This window comes from Hibiscus syriacus, unplaced genomic scaffold (genome assembly GCF_006381635.1).
Source record: "Hibiscus syriacus cultivar Baekdansim isolate YM2019G1 unplaced genomic scaffold, ASM638163v2 tig00113124_pilon, whole genome shotgun sequence".
NCBI lineage: Eukaryota > Viridiplantae > Streptophyta > Magnoliopsida > Malvales > Malvaceae > Hibiscus > Hibiscus syriacus.
This window is the reverse complement of record NW_024063444.1, coordinates 3,406,531-3,420,385: the sequence shown is the minus strand read 5'-3', so window position 1 is coordinate 3,420,385 and position 13,855 is coordinate 3,406,531. Positions and strand designations below refer to the sequence as shown.

Sequence of the window (13,855 nt, the reverse complement as noted above, 5' to 3'; positions counted from 1 at the left end):
TATTAGTTTTGGTCTATTTTAGAATCTAAGTTTTCTATTTTTCAAAATCATACCTAAAGTTTAATTTTTATTTCATTTTAGTAATCACATTCAAAATGATATTTTAGGTACTAAATGTATTACGGTGGGATACTAAAATGAAATAAAAACTAAACGTTAGATATGGTTTGTCAGAATTAACCACCACCAACCAAATCTGGAAATATTTTTCAAGCTCGTGCATCTACCTTACGTTTCTATTATAACAAAATCCCCAAATCAATTAATTAACTTATTAGTATCTATATTCAAATTAACTCTCAATATTTTTACGAACTATATATATACAGAGAAAATCATAAATCACGATAAAGAGAATTCATTGAGTGACCTAAATGATAAGAAATCATTGATTCAAGCAATTGCATTTGCGGGGTATTTATACATTATCAATAACTAATAATTTTTTAAATAAATACTATATTATAATCATCCTAAACTATACAGAAAGAAAAAAAACAAATAAATAGCATAAGGATTATCTAAATATATAATTATATTTAAATTTAGTTATAAAATACACATTTAATTCAAGGGTAAAGAATAGTAATGGTCACTGAACTTTTCTAAAACTTGCATTTAGGTCCCCCAACTTTTAAAACTTGCAACACAGTCCTCCAACATTTAGTCCGTTTGCAATATGGTCCCCGGTCGTTTGACGTTGTTACAATGTCGTTAGTCCGTTTGCAATATGGTCACTGAACTTTTCAAACGCTTGCATTTAGGTTCCCCAACTTTTAAAACTTGCAACACAATCCTCAATTTTAATATAAACCCCAAATTTCAAAATAATTAAATTACATTTAAACCCCAAATTCTAAAATACTTCAATTTAAGGTTTAGAATGTAATTAAAGTATTTTGGAATTTGGGGTTTAGAATGTAATTGGAGTGTTTTAGAATTTTGAACATGAATTTGCTATTTGAAAGTGTTTACTTCAATATAAATTTGAGGTTTATTGCATGCACATCCAACGTCCGTCGCGCTTTGAACATGAAAAGTGCACCAGTCACAGTTATTGCATAAACAGTTGAAGTAAAAGTAACAAGGTCAATTTGTCTTGTTCGTAACTGTCGCACTTTGGTTTGACAATCCGATAGGTTTGGATGGAACTTGACCATGCACATCCAATGGCTGCGAAAATAGTAAAGAGTTTTTTGTTCATAGGACTACAACATACAACTAAGCAATAACTAAAATAAACCAAGAATATCAATTAATAACTCAATCAAAAGGAGGACTTAATAAATAAAGGGAAAGAGGTTCGGTCATAGTCACTCCAAAAGCTATGGCGTCAAATGGGTTGTTTAAGATAGACATTAGATGTTAAATACAACATTACCAGTTGTAAATGCATTAATGGCCTACCCTTTTAACATATAATTGCTTCTAATGCTTCATGTTTAATGTTCCTCAATAGCCAAACATGATGAGAATCTAAAGCAGATAGCGGAACTAAAATCATAAGACCCCATAATTCTTATAAATTCATGGCATGTCGGTAATAAAAGACATTGTAAAACATAGAGGAAACTGCCACAAACATATATATGCCAGAAATGAAGGTGTAAATGTGCAATGACTGGGCAACATATCAAGTAGTTGCTCCAAATATAGTACCTTGTAATGATGTCTTTCGAGTTGCGTGCATGCATAATTGTCTTCTAAAGCTATAATTCAATACATATTCAACTGTAAAATTTCCAAAACATGTAAAAAAATTCAATTCATTAACGATATATTAGTCCCACAATCAACATGAACTTATTAAAAAGAATACGAGCTCACAGGACACTGAAAACTACAGGTTGGATCAATACAATTTCTAGTAAACTAGTACCAGTAGTCTCTCGGATTGAGCCTGACGATTTCACTATGTCGATACTCACAACCAATTCCATGATTTAAAGAAAAACCAAACAAGAAGACAAAAAAAATTAGCCTAGGACCCTCTTTCACTTCTATTCTGATGGATTGAATATCTTTCATAAGGAGTACTAAAAGTTTTGATTAAGAAGAAAGAAATAAAATTAGATGGTTTTGGTTCAAAACTAACACTGAATATCCAGATCCCTAATTTTATTAAAATAAAATTATTATTATATTAATTATTTATTAAAATAAGAACAATATATTATTAAGTATATTAATTACTAATTAAAATAAGGGTAAAGTATAGTAGTTTTTATGTTTCTGGAACTGCATGTCAAGGATCTGGATATTCAGTGTTAGTTTTGAACCAAAACCATCTAATTTTATTTCTTTCTTCTTAATCAAAACTTTTAGAATTTGGGGTTTAATTGAATTATTTTAAAATTTGGGGTTTAGAATGAAATTGAGGACTATGTTGTAAGTTTTAAAAATTGGGGAACCTAAATACAAGCGCCTGAAAAGTTCAATGACCTTATTACAAACGAACTAACAACAATGTAACGGCGTCAAATGGTCGGAGATCATATTGCAAACGGACTAAATGTTGAAGGACCGTATTGCAAGTTTTAAAAGTTGGAGACCTAAATGCAAGCTTTAGAAAAGTTCAGTGACCATTACTATACTTTACCCTTAATTCAACTGAAAATATAAAAAACAAAATCTTAAAACCTAAACAAAATGTTAAATATGGTTCAGAGAAAAATAAAATTTGAGTATCAAAACTAAATAATAATAATAATAGTTTAAGTACCAAACACTTAATTTATCCTTTAAAATATTGAGAAATAAAACCCATGAAAACAAAAACAGAAAAAGAAAATTGTAGGATTTTCAACATTCGGCAGAGGAATATTTGAGTAGCTAACAACATTTAGGGGTAATAAACACAAACCGGTTTAGTCCAAACAATAATGGATCGTGGCAACAGCGATTGTCCCTTGAAACTTCTAAATTATTATATAATTTAAGTTTATTTATTTATTTATTTTCTATTGATAATATGTATTTTATCCCTAAAATTTTATAAATTCATCAACGTATATGAAGTTCATCAATCCAATAAACCCAAAGATTATCGCAGACTTAACTTCACATACTTTCGATACCTTTCCTTCTATCCTACCGAAACAGATCTTACACACCTTGTCGAACGCCGCGAACACTTCTTACAAGACATTAGAATTACATTAAACAAAGCAAATCTTACAGAACAGATTTGATGCTCTCTAATACGTCTTCGTCGTGAAAGATGGCAATCCGATTTTATGAACTCCATTTAATCTGTTAAACTCAAAATAATCTTTTGGGTCTTCAAAATAACAAGATAATCCGTTGACATTATAGAATTACACTAAACAAAGCAAGTCTTACAAGAGGGTCGATCATGACTCCACAAGTTTGAAGTCTCAGTATCAAATTGAAAATTCACTTCTGTAGAAACAACAGTTAAGGCTCCTCTACCGGCGTGCCCCTGCCTCATGATCTGTAATGTCACATGTAACAATAAACATGGATGAATTTAAATCAAAGGCCAATTAACCACATTATGTTATGATTATGAGAATAAAGAAGCTCTTCGATAACATACCTTAGCTACAAAAGCATTCATGTTTTTCAAACATGTTAGGTGGTGCCATCCAAAAATCTTAAAAGAAAAATGATAGAGGAGGAACAACGCATGTAAATAGCAAACAGAACTTACCAATTAGAAGTAACCTACCTAGTACCGGAGGGTATGAACTGAAGCAACCAAAGTTCATACCGCATGCAACAACAATAAATAGTATTCCAATGTCTGAATTTCTAATAAACCACTTCTACTCAAACATCAATCTAAAATGTCCGACTAAGCATCAACGCTGATGATGATTAGGGAAAAGAATGCGTTACCTGCATGTTCTCATGCACTGTACATGATAGAGCAAAACCAACAATTTAATCACAGCATTGATCTTTTGTCATTCTGAATCCATGAAAAAGAAAAAAGATAATATTGCATAATACAAAAATCTCTCTTACAGAATACCACTCTCATGGACAGGTGATGCGGAGTCCTTCGAAGGGGCTCAGAAGTACCCATCTAGAAGTATCAAACAACCGCTTGTGAAGTTAAAAGCACTGTTTCATCATGGTACATAAACACCGATTTCAACTTGTCCAAACTCATCAGTATGTATAAACTTGTTAAGACAATTAGAATGCAGCTTAAGGCCACAAATTAGACTCGTATGATTCAAGGATGCTAGGATAATCTCATCTACTCAAGCAGTTAATACAAGTGTTTCCGCAGAGAGAGACTAGGGCAGGTTCGGAGCAATTCATCAATTATGCAGCCTTAAAGGTTTTGTGTTGGAAATGATCATCCAGAAATACCAAATTTACTGTTAATACAATTTGAATTTTTTAAGTGCAACTGTGACCTACCAATTAAAATACTAAAACTGTCGGGTGTCTTTTAAGATTGTCTTGATTTATAGGCAGCGGCAACAGATATAAGAATCTATACCAGCATTTCAAAAGAAAAATCCAAATTCGAAAAGCTTTATAGAAATATCCGTACCAAAAGCAGAGTTTAAGGGGATCCATTAGGGAATAAACCATGGATGTTGCCCACAGATCAACTGCAAGGGGTGCCAAACTTAAACCAATCATGGCTTTTGAAGCTATGTATGGATGCCTTCAACAGTGACAATGAGATACTCTGAGAAAGCATCAGGACATTCCCCAGATACTGCTGAAATGAAGAAAAGTATAATATTTATACCCGCCATCAGAAGACGATGATGCAATAACATATATAGAACTGCAACTATATAATTCCAGGTGCAATCATAAACCAACCAGCACCGCAACATAATTTACAAGAGCAAAATTTATGAACACGGACAATATCAGAGATAAATTCAGAGACGAGAGTAAAAATTAAATATTTCTGAAAACCAGGCTCAACCAGATGCAATTTTCTAAAAATTGGGTACTTTTACAATAGAATCCATCAGTGTCCTTCCCGGTGACTACAATGTACTTGCACTTCTTTTCATTTAAAAGCTATTTTCAATAGTCAACAATTATCACTTGGAGAAGTAGCCTTCTACTCTGTTACGTCAATATTGACGCAAAACACAACTACAAAATCAGCAGAGGAGAAGAAAAAGAACAAAAACTTCATACATAAAGATGGGAGTTGAAAATAACTATTTTTATCTTTACATATCTGCAGCACCGAGTAAAATAAACATAACACTAATAAAGATATAATAATTTCATTAAATCTAGTAACAACAGAATGAAAGCCTAATATCATTATGTCTCAACTTTCTTAGCTCCCTTAAATGTTCATCATTTGAAATATTAAGAGTATCACGCAGACTTGTCACCTTTGCTTCTTCTTCCCATGTCAAAGGACCAGAAACATACAATGCCCCAAGGGCTTGCTGATATGCATGTAGCTCCGACCTGTGGAAATCCATTCCCATTCCTTCGCTGGTGCGGCCGGAACTACCTTCTTCTCCACATCTCCTTTCACAACAAGAGTCAGCATCGCTACAATAATCCTCTAAGTTCTCACAATCGTTTGTTACATAAGCAGGAGACAAATTAAGATCATTATTCCCTAAACCACTACAGCTACCAACAGACGATGCACATCTCGAGTTATCACTGGTATCATCAATTCTATAAAGGGAAAAAGGCGTGCATCTTTCACCCATTATATTATTTGGGGAACCAAACGCATCTACCTTTTTAAAAGCTGGAGAAGGAAGCCGAACTATTATCCTTTTACCATCAACGCTACCCTTTTCAATAGCCCTCTTCTTCTGCCCACCAGCATCCGAGAAGCCAAGCGAATATCTTTTTCTCTTCAACGAGGAATTTGACGAACCCTGTTTTCCAAACAACGATTAGGGTAAGAATCAATAACTTACAATAAATAAAACAAATAAAGAAATAGATAACATTATTGTAAAAAAAAAACCTTTCCAACGAGGACCCACTTGCCATCTTCCCACGATTGTCGAACACGAAGGCGAGATCGATGTACTTCCAGTTCTCTACTCGATCCAATAATCCTCACATAAAATTTGTTTCCACCGAAAACCCAAACGACGACGGCCGGTTTCCAACACAGCTCGTCGAAAACCTCTAAGACGTCCCCGGGAACCCAATCACCGGCCCCGTTTGTAGGAGGAGGGCAAGGCCTAATCGCTTTCCTAGAGACTTTCTCCACCGTCCCCTCCTCGCCAGTGACCGGAAACCAACCGTACCTGACGCTGTAAGTGCGGCCGTTGCCAGCGATAATCTCGGCGCAGCGCCAGGCACCTGTTGGAATCTCCTGCTTGGTAAGGACCTCGACTTTGCTACCTTTCATGAACCTCATGATTGGGGATTTCGATTATAATCAGTGAAATTAGGGTAAACGGAAAAATGGCAGAAAATTAGTGAAATTGGGAAAATTCTTGTGAAAGAAATCGAAGAAGGAACACACTTGGGAAGGAGAGTTAAAATGGAGTTTATATAGGGGATAAGGGTTTTATTAGTTAAATCAGAAGTGTTTGTGATGATCCGACGGTTAATAAATGAGGGATCACCCAATGCATCTGACGGTCAGGACGAATGCGCTTAGGTTAAGCCGTTCCTTGCCAACTAAAAACTCGCAGGTGGAGTTAGTTGCTAGTTTATAATCTATTATCTATATTTATAAATTATATATTTATACTTTTTAATTAATTTATTATTTTTATATTTACTTTATAGTTGATTGAGTTTTAGTTCGATTTGTATAATTATGATAAGAAAATTGTAATTTGAGCAAAGATAAAGCTAGAAAGTATACACTTTTTATTAACATATTGACCTCGAATTATAAATTTTTATGAGAGCCAAAAGTGTAATTTCAACACTTGTGTTGGTTTTTAATTTTATAATTTTTAGAAGGACGGAATAGGAGGTCAAAATGTAATCTGATCATGTATTAATTTGTAATCTTTTGGTTTTTAAAAGGACTTGTATTTAATTTAACTATTTTAGGGGCCATTGTTCCTGTCAACCTCTAACTGGTCTCTAAATTTAAAGTTGTTTAAGCCTGCAATAGCTTTCAGTTTAAGAGTTGGGAGTTACGAGTGCTTTAAATTTAGTATATAAATTATATTTATTTTATTTTAAAAATATGATTGTTAAAATATCAATTATGAATTATCATTTTAATTTATCAAGTGACATCCGTAGTTAAAAAGAACGTCGTTGTTCCTAATATTTTAGGTTGAAACTATTATATTTACAGGTGTACGTACGTCGACAATAACTAAATTTTTTTAAAAAAATATTGTGGCTAAAATATTAAAAAATATGAATTATCATTTTATATTTTAAACAACCATTACAATTAGTGAATGTTAAAATATCAATTATGAATCGGCGAGAAATACTCGAGATTCACACCAAAAAATAATATTCGATTTATATATATAATTCTTATTTTATATTTTTTTCTATTAATTGTTGTGTAGAAAGTTTTATAAATTAACCAACAAATGTTAGTTACAATTGCATACGATTTGCCTAATATTCAGATTTGTCTACGTAATTCATTTTTCAAAATTGACTTTATCTTTTAAAAAGAGTAATTCATTTTTCAAAAAACGACTTATTATAAATCAAATGATTTATATATATAAAACTAATTTGATTTGAGACGAATTATACACATTTATAATTTTTAATTACTATTTTCAATAGATATTCATATACTTTCAACATTTAGGCATTTTCCATCGTAACGTATGAAGGATTGCAATTACAGGCGTGTATAGTTTTTCTTTTCTTTTCTTTTTTCTTCACCTAGATATTTAGAATTAAATAATTAATTATAAATCTAAATTTTAAGCTTAATTATATTAAACAATTATTAGTTAACTATCTATATTTCTATGGTTTATCTAGATAAAGCGTACAACTTTTTTAAATATTAAGTAAACGAATAATTAAACTAAAATGTATTACAAATATTAGATAAAGTGAGATACGCAGAAAATACAACATTAAAAATAATTGAAATAAATTATAACTTAAAAATAATAATATAAATACATGAAGCTAATTATTTTTGCATAAAGAGTCACGTTAAAAATAGGAATTTATACACAACACGAAAACAACTTAAAGATGATTATTAGAATAGAAGTCATGAAATCCGCACAAGTATGTGATTAATCCTATCCCTGTAAACGGTGATGGCCACACCCTTTAAGAACGTAAATCAAGTAACAAAGATCAACCCTTATGTCAGATGCATCATATTTAAAAATGAAATTTAATCAATAAAAATATTTTTTTAATAGAGAAATATGCTCCACATGAAACACAAAACCATATCTCAGCCTGCCTCAAAGCAATCTCAATTTTAAAATAACTACCAAGACGCACAAATGCAGTTCATGAAATATGAACCAATAAAAGCACAGCTAAATTTCATATTTGGTGGAATGAATGGTCATCATCACTCATGATATTCTTTCCATCAACAACTTCCAGAAAATGTTAAAAAGCATAAACTCGGGGAAATGAACTTATGATTAAAAAAAGCTTCGCGTTTCATTCGTATTATTCAATAAAAGGGTCATAAGCATTTGAAACTCGGGCATCGCGAGGAGGATTGCTTAACGCAGTTGTATCCATCCAACAACAAAGGAACCAAACCTAACATATTAGAACTACTGAAATCACTGTGCTTGGTAACTTGAACTTAAAAAAGGAGGAATTTGGACTTCAATTATTAGTATAAATTATACTATAGCTTTCATGATTGTTTTAAAATGCATGAATTTGTTAGATCCCTATTTAGTAGTGAATGCCAAAAACCTATAGTTAATAGTGAATATGAAGTTACTCTAACATCCGAACAAAAAAAAGTTATTGTTTCATTCTCAAAAATTAAAATATATGATGGTAGCAAAAAAATTTTTCACTACTCAAGCATTTAAGTATCTGCTCAAAAGAAGAGAGAGCAAGATATAAACTTATTAACCATCCTACCAAAATTGTTCCATTATTGTATATGTACATTCTAGAGATACGAAACCATTCCACTATGGGATATATCTAAAATTCTCATATACTCTTTTGGGGGTGGGGGCAGGGGGGATAGAAGAAGATAAGATTGTCTTTCCATAAGTGCATCTACAACCTAACAATTTACATGCTAAAGTGTACGCTAGCTTTTAAGATTATATTGTTTTTCTGCAACAAGGAATACGGTGACTTATACTACCATTTCCATAGATAAATCAGAATGTTTAAATATTTTTAGAAATAATTCATACCAAAAGCGAGGCTTAAGGCTTCCTTTAGGAATAAACCATGGATGTTGTCCCCTGGTAAACTGTAAGAGATGACATACTCAGTCCATCATGGCTTTAGAAGCAAAGTATTGATGCCTCCAACATTGGCCATGAGATATTCTGAGAAAGCATCAAGACATTTCTCAACATTAATTCCATATGCTGCTGAAATAAAGCAAGTATAAGAATTGTACATCATGATGATATGATGTAGAATAGCTACACATACATAAAACTGGAAATGTATGAAACACTAGCTAGAATCATAAACCAGCCAGCTTCACATCACAATTTCCAAAATCCCAACAGCAACTGAACTAGAAAGAAAGGTCATTTTTTGTGTGGGTAAAGACCAGGAACAAGGTCAAAGTAATCTTATGGTTATAGGAAATTTTTTTGAATATCAATGTGCTGGGAAGACTGAAACATACAATTCATTTTACTGTTTCTGGAACTTAGATTTGTATATGCTTAAATTCAATTTAGCAAATCTTCAAGCGACTAAGAATGTAATTCACCTCTTTGTATTCAATGTAACTCAACAACTTCACAAGGGATAATAGAATTTACTGTGCTGAAATATCCGCCCAACAATATGCAACATTTATGAAAGGTCAAAAGAAAAAACGAAAAGAACGGAAAATGATGCTTCTATATATATATATAAGCCTAAATCTAAACATAAAGAACAAAAGCCTTTTTCATGGAGATAACAGAAGAAACTAATAAAGCAATTACTAAATTGAAAATTTAAAGTATCTTTACAATATCTACATCATTGAAGTAAATCTAGCAACAACTAACAAAAAACCTATTATTATCATGTCTCAACTTTCTAAGCTCCCTCAAATGTTCATCATTTGAAATATTAAGAGAACGACGTAGGTTAGTCACCTTTTCTTCTTTTTCCCAAGTCAAAGGCCCAGAAGCATGCAATGCCCCCAGTGCTTTCTGATAGGCATGCAGCTCTGACCTATGGAAATCTGTTCCCAATTCCACACTAGTGGAGAAAGAATTTCCTTCTTCTCCGTAACACCTTTCAGAATATGAGTCAGCATAACTACAGTATTCCTCTAAATTTTCACAACCTTTTGTTACATAACTTGGAGACAAGTTATGACCATTATTTCCTAAACCACTACAACTACCAACAGATGACGCACAACTCATGGTATCATTGATATAATCAATTCTACGAAATGAAGAAGGCATACATCTTTCACCCAGTATATTTTTTGGGGAAACAAATGCATCTACCTTTTCAGAAGCTGGACAAGGAAGCCGAACTATTAGTCTTTGACCACCAATACTAACTTTTTCAATCACCCTCGTCTTCTTCCCACCAGCATCCGAGATGCCAAGCAATGATCTTTTCCTCTTCGGTGGTCCAGACGAAATCGACGAGCCCTGTTATCGAACATAACAATTAGAGTAAGAATCAATAATGTACAGCAAAAGAAGTTAAAGAAATATATCAAAACTTATAGTCTAAAGAAAAGCTCGATAGAATTACCTTTCCAACAAGGAACCATCTGCCAGCGTCCCAAGATTGCCGTACACGCAATCGAGATTCATGTGCATTGAGTACGCTACTCGATCCAATAATCCTAACGGAGAAGTTGTTTCCACCGAAAACTCTAACGATCACCGCCGGTTTCCAGCACAAATCGTCGAACACCTCAACGACGTCACCGGAAACCCAATCATCGGCTCCATTTATAGGAGGAGGGCAAGGCCTAATCGCTTTCCTGGGGACTCTCCCCACCGGTGCCTCCTTGCCGGTGATCGGAAACCAACCGTACTTCACGCTGTAAGTGTGGCCGTTGCCGGAGATGATCTGGGCACAGCGCCAGGCGCCGGTTGGAGCCTCGTTCCCGGTTAGAACCTCGACTTTGCTGCCTTTGTTGAATCTCATGATTGGCCAATTTGATTTTCAGTAAAAAAAATGTTGAATTGAATTTTTAGGAAGGAAACACGCAATGAATTCTAGGAAAGGTCGCTGATGATAGGTTTATATTTTTATACAGGGGCCATGGTTTTCATAAATGGATTGGATGGAGTTATGAGATCGGACGGTTGAGGGATGAGGGATTACAATCACCGGACGGACATTATGAGAGAGATTGGACGTGAAGTGAGGCCGTTAGAATTGGACGCTTCTGATCAGATTATTGTGACCAAATACACTAACGGAGTCGTAATCTGTGGTTTAGTTAGTTATGTATAGAATTACTTGTTATTTAAGGTTTTAAAAATTAGGATTTATCTCTCTATTTACATTTAGATATACTTATCTAACTAAACATAAACATCATAAAAATAAAGTATTTAAATCATATTAAAATAAATATACTATATTATATTTTAAATTTAAACGCAGTAAAGAGATTAAAATTATACATTTATTATTATTTTATATATCATGAATTCTAGTCAAAATTGTCTCCCAAGTTTGTAGACTAATTATTTTCCAAAGGAATCTCATTTAATTTATCCTTCTTTTGAACCCAGTTTGCACGTACAAAGGATTTCGTAAATTGTCATCATTTTGTAAACATAAGAGTTATTTTTAAATTAAAAATATATTTTTATATTATTTGATCTGAGTATTAGTATTGAATATGAATATGTATCTAATATAAATTAAGTAATATGCAATACATAAATCAAATTAAGAATTAAACTAAAGTGCATGGAAAAATTAACTATTTAACCATAATGAAAGAAAGATGGCAACAAATTAAGCCATTCCATGCATTTATAATACGTAAATATAGGAGAAATTATTTAATAGACTCTTTTCACCACATAATCAATAGTCTCAATCAATTAACTAACAGGAGTTGATTCAAGTGGTAAGCAGTTTGATATCGCTTAAGCAATGCCTCGAGTTCGAGTCTTTGTATATGCAGAAAATCCCTTTTGGGAGACTCGTCCACCAAAGTCAGGTGCGCGACGCGGATCGGTCCGGATTAATTAAGGCGAAGCCTTGAAATCGAGAGAGCAAAAAAAAAAAAAAAAAAGTCCCAACCAATTAAAAGAATCTATGTCATGCACTAAAAATTTGTTTTCAAAATCAATTTCATCATTTAATGCATATAACAATTAAAATTAAATTTAAAGATTATTTTTAGAAATTTCCTTAATTATTTTTCTTCTCCAACCACACATATCAAAACTGAGTATAAACATTCGTTATGTCATAGATCCAGTAAAGATTAAATAAATTGCTTCAGAACAAATAAACTTTGAATATTTGACATCTTTTCTTTCTCATCATTTATAAATTTGGATTATGTTAACTTTACATTGAAATAATGAAAGAATCCTTGTACGATAAATATGTTGATAAGCTTGAACTTGTGAATTTTGATTGAAGTGGGTGAATGAATTAAGAGAAAGAAGCAAAGCGGGTTTGGTGCTATAAACAAACAATCGGAGTTGCAATAGAAAGATTGTCCTCCATATCTGTACAAACTTAAGTAGTTTTTTAAGTGTTCGCCTCTAAACTATCATATTTTCTATGTTAAGACCGAGGATTAAAACTCGACACTTACCTCAAAGTAAGTTCACGTCATTTCCAATTCTTTCTATTTCAAACAAACATTGTCTTGCTAAATGCATCCATCTTTAGGACACTTTTAATCTAGTATTACTTCACCCATGATTCAGTTTAATTGTCTTGCTTTAAATTAAGAAAACAATACATTAAATTGTTGCAGGCACGTCCAGGTGTGTCAAAGCAAGATAGGAAGGTTCTTTGCAGATTGATAGACTGTCAAAAACTCTCACCAGAAGCATCCCTGCACGCTGCTCAAAATGAACTTTTGCCTGTTCGGTCGAGTTTTGTTCTCTGAACAAACCAAGCTCAACAGACATGTTGAAACGAGAAATCAACGCCCAACAAATAGTGATAAAGAAGCTGAAAGAAGAGCTGTTGAGGGTCCAGAGCCAATGACTGGCAATGCAGATGCTAATGGAGAAACTAATGGATAAGAGGAAAGGGTTTTTCAGGTGGAGGAAGCCGGGGATAATGCCTTCACTTAAGAGTAGCGTGAGCGTTTTCGAGAGGATTGAAGAAGACAGAGAGACTAACTTCGGGAGGCAAACACCCACGGATGTCAAAGCAAAGTTCGTTCGAGGTAGGACTCCTCCCAAGTGGAGAAAATCCATGTCTTGAATGGATTAATGTAGCAATAATATGATTTGTACCCTAATAAATGTATTTGTATGTTTATTTTTTTTTTGGTTGTATAATATCAGATCAAACAATTTTTTATTCGAGTCGATCTTTGAATCTTTAGGTCGAAAGTGAAGTTAGGTGTAAATGCAAATTAAAAATACAAAATACAAAATGTTGTGCTTATAATAATATTAAATCATTAAACTATTATGGTAGTGAAATATTAGTATAAAATAAAAGGATAATAAAACATACATCATTTCATTATTTATCACATTATTAAAAATAGTTAATAATAAAAGTAAATTATTTATTCATTTTTTATTTACTTATCGAATTAAAATTGAATTAATGTTCAGCTCGG

General features: G+C 32.7%; 2 protein-coding genes across 8 annotated transcripts; both read right to left on the bottom strand.

Annotated features, from left to right (window-relative positions):
- Positions 1–4,206: 4,206 nt before the first annotated feature.
- Positions 4,207–6,500, bottom strand: LOC120185607. Of its 3 annotated transcripts, none has more exons than XM_039189782.1 (3): positions 5,948–6,500; positions 5,349–5,855; positions 4,207–4,705 (listed from the first exon to the last, which is right to left on the bottom strand). In XM_039189782.1, exons 1-3 carry the CDS (start codon positions 6,347–6,349, stop codon positions 4,589–4,591), a joined length of 1,026 nt encoding a protein of 341 aa, XP_039045713.1. In that variant the 5' UTR covers positions 6,350–6,500; the 3' UTR covers positions 4,207–4,588. The 3 variants fall into 3 exon arrangements, with proteins under 3 accessions (XP_039045713.1, XP_039045714.1, XP_039045715.1); XM_039189783.1 differs by having other exon boundaries at positions 4,207–4,702; XM_039189784.1 differs by having other exon boundaries at positions 4,207–4,672; positions 5,948–6,495.
- A 2,448-nt stretch (positions 6,501–8,948) lies between these two features.
- On the bottom strand, positions 8,949–11,308 carry LOC120185603. 5 transcript variants are annotated; one of them, XM_039189776.1, is made up of 3 exons: positions 10,822–11,307; positions 10,203–10,715; positions 9,291–9,428 (listed from the first exon to the last, which is right to left on the bottom strand). In XM_039189776.1, the coding sequence occupies exons 1-3, from the start codon at positions 11,221–11,223 to the stop codon at positions 9,384–9,386; spliced, it is 960 nt and encodes a 319-aa protein (XP_039045707.1). In that variant the 5' UTR covers positions 11,224–11,307; the 3' UTR covers positions 9,291–9,383. The 5 variants fall into 5 exon arrangements, with proteins under 5 accessions (XP_039045706.1, XP_039045707.1, XP_039045709.1 ...); XM_039189778.1 differs by having other exon boundaries at positions 9,291–9,473; positions 10,566–10,715; positions 10,822–11,304; XM_039189779.1 differs by having other exon boundaries at positions 9,291–9,470; positions 10,566–10,715; positions 10,822–11,304.
- Between the last annotated feature and the right edge of the window lie 2,547 nt (positions 11,309–13,855).

Excerpts from the sequence above, each read along its gene's own strand:
- LOC120185607 (XM_039189782.1), bottom strand. The coding sequence starts at position 6,349 with ATGAGGTTCATGAAAGGTAGCAAAGTCGAGGTCCTTACCAAGCAGGAG. Across the intron at positions 5,856-5,947 it reads AGTGGGTCCTCGTTGGAAAG|GGTTCGTCAAATTCCTCGTT; the intron begins GTTTTTTTTTTA and ends TTTGGAAAACAG. Across the intron at positions 4,706-5,348 it reads CATGGGAAGAAGAAGCAAAG|CAGTATCTGGGGAATGTCCT; the intron begins GTGACAAGTCTG and ends TCTTCATTTCAG.
- LOC120185603 (XM_039189775.1), bottom strand. The coding sequence starts at position 11,223 with ATGAGATTCAACAAAGGCAGCAAAGTCGAGGTTCTAACCGGGAACGAG. Across the intron at positions 10,716-10,821 it reads GATGGTTCCTTGTTGGAAAG|GGCTCGTCGATTTCGTCTGG; the intron begins GTAATTCTATCG and ends GTTCGATAACAG.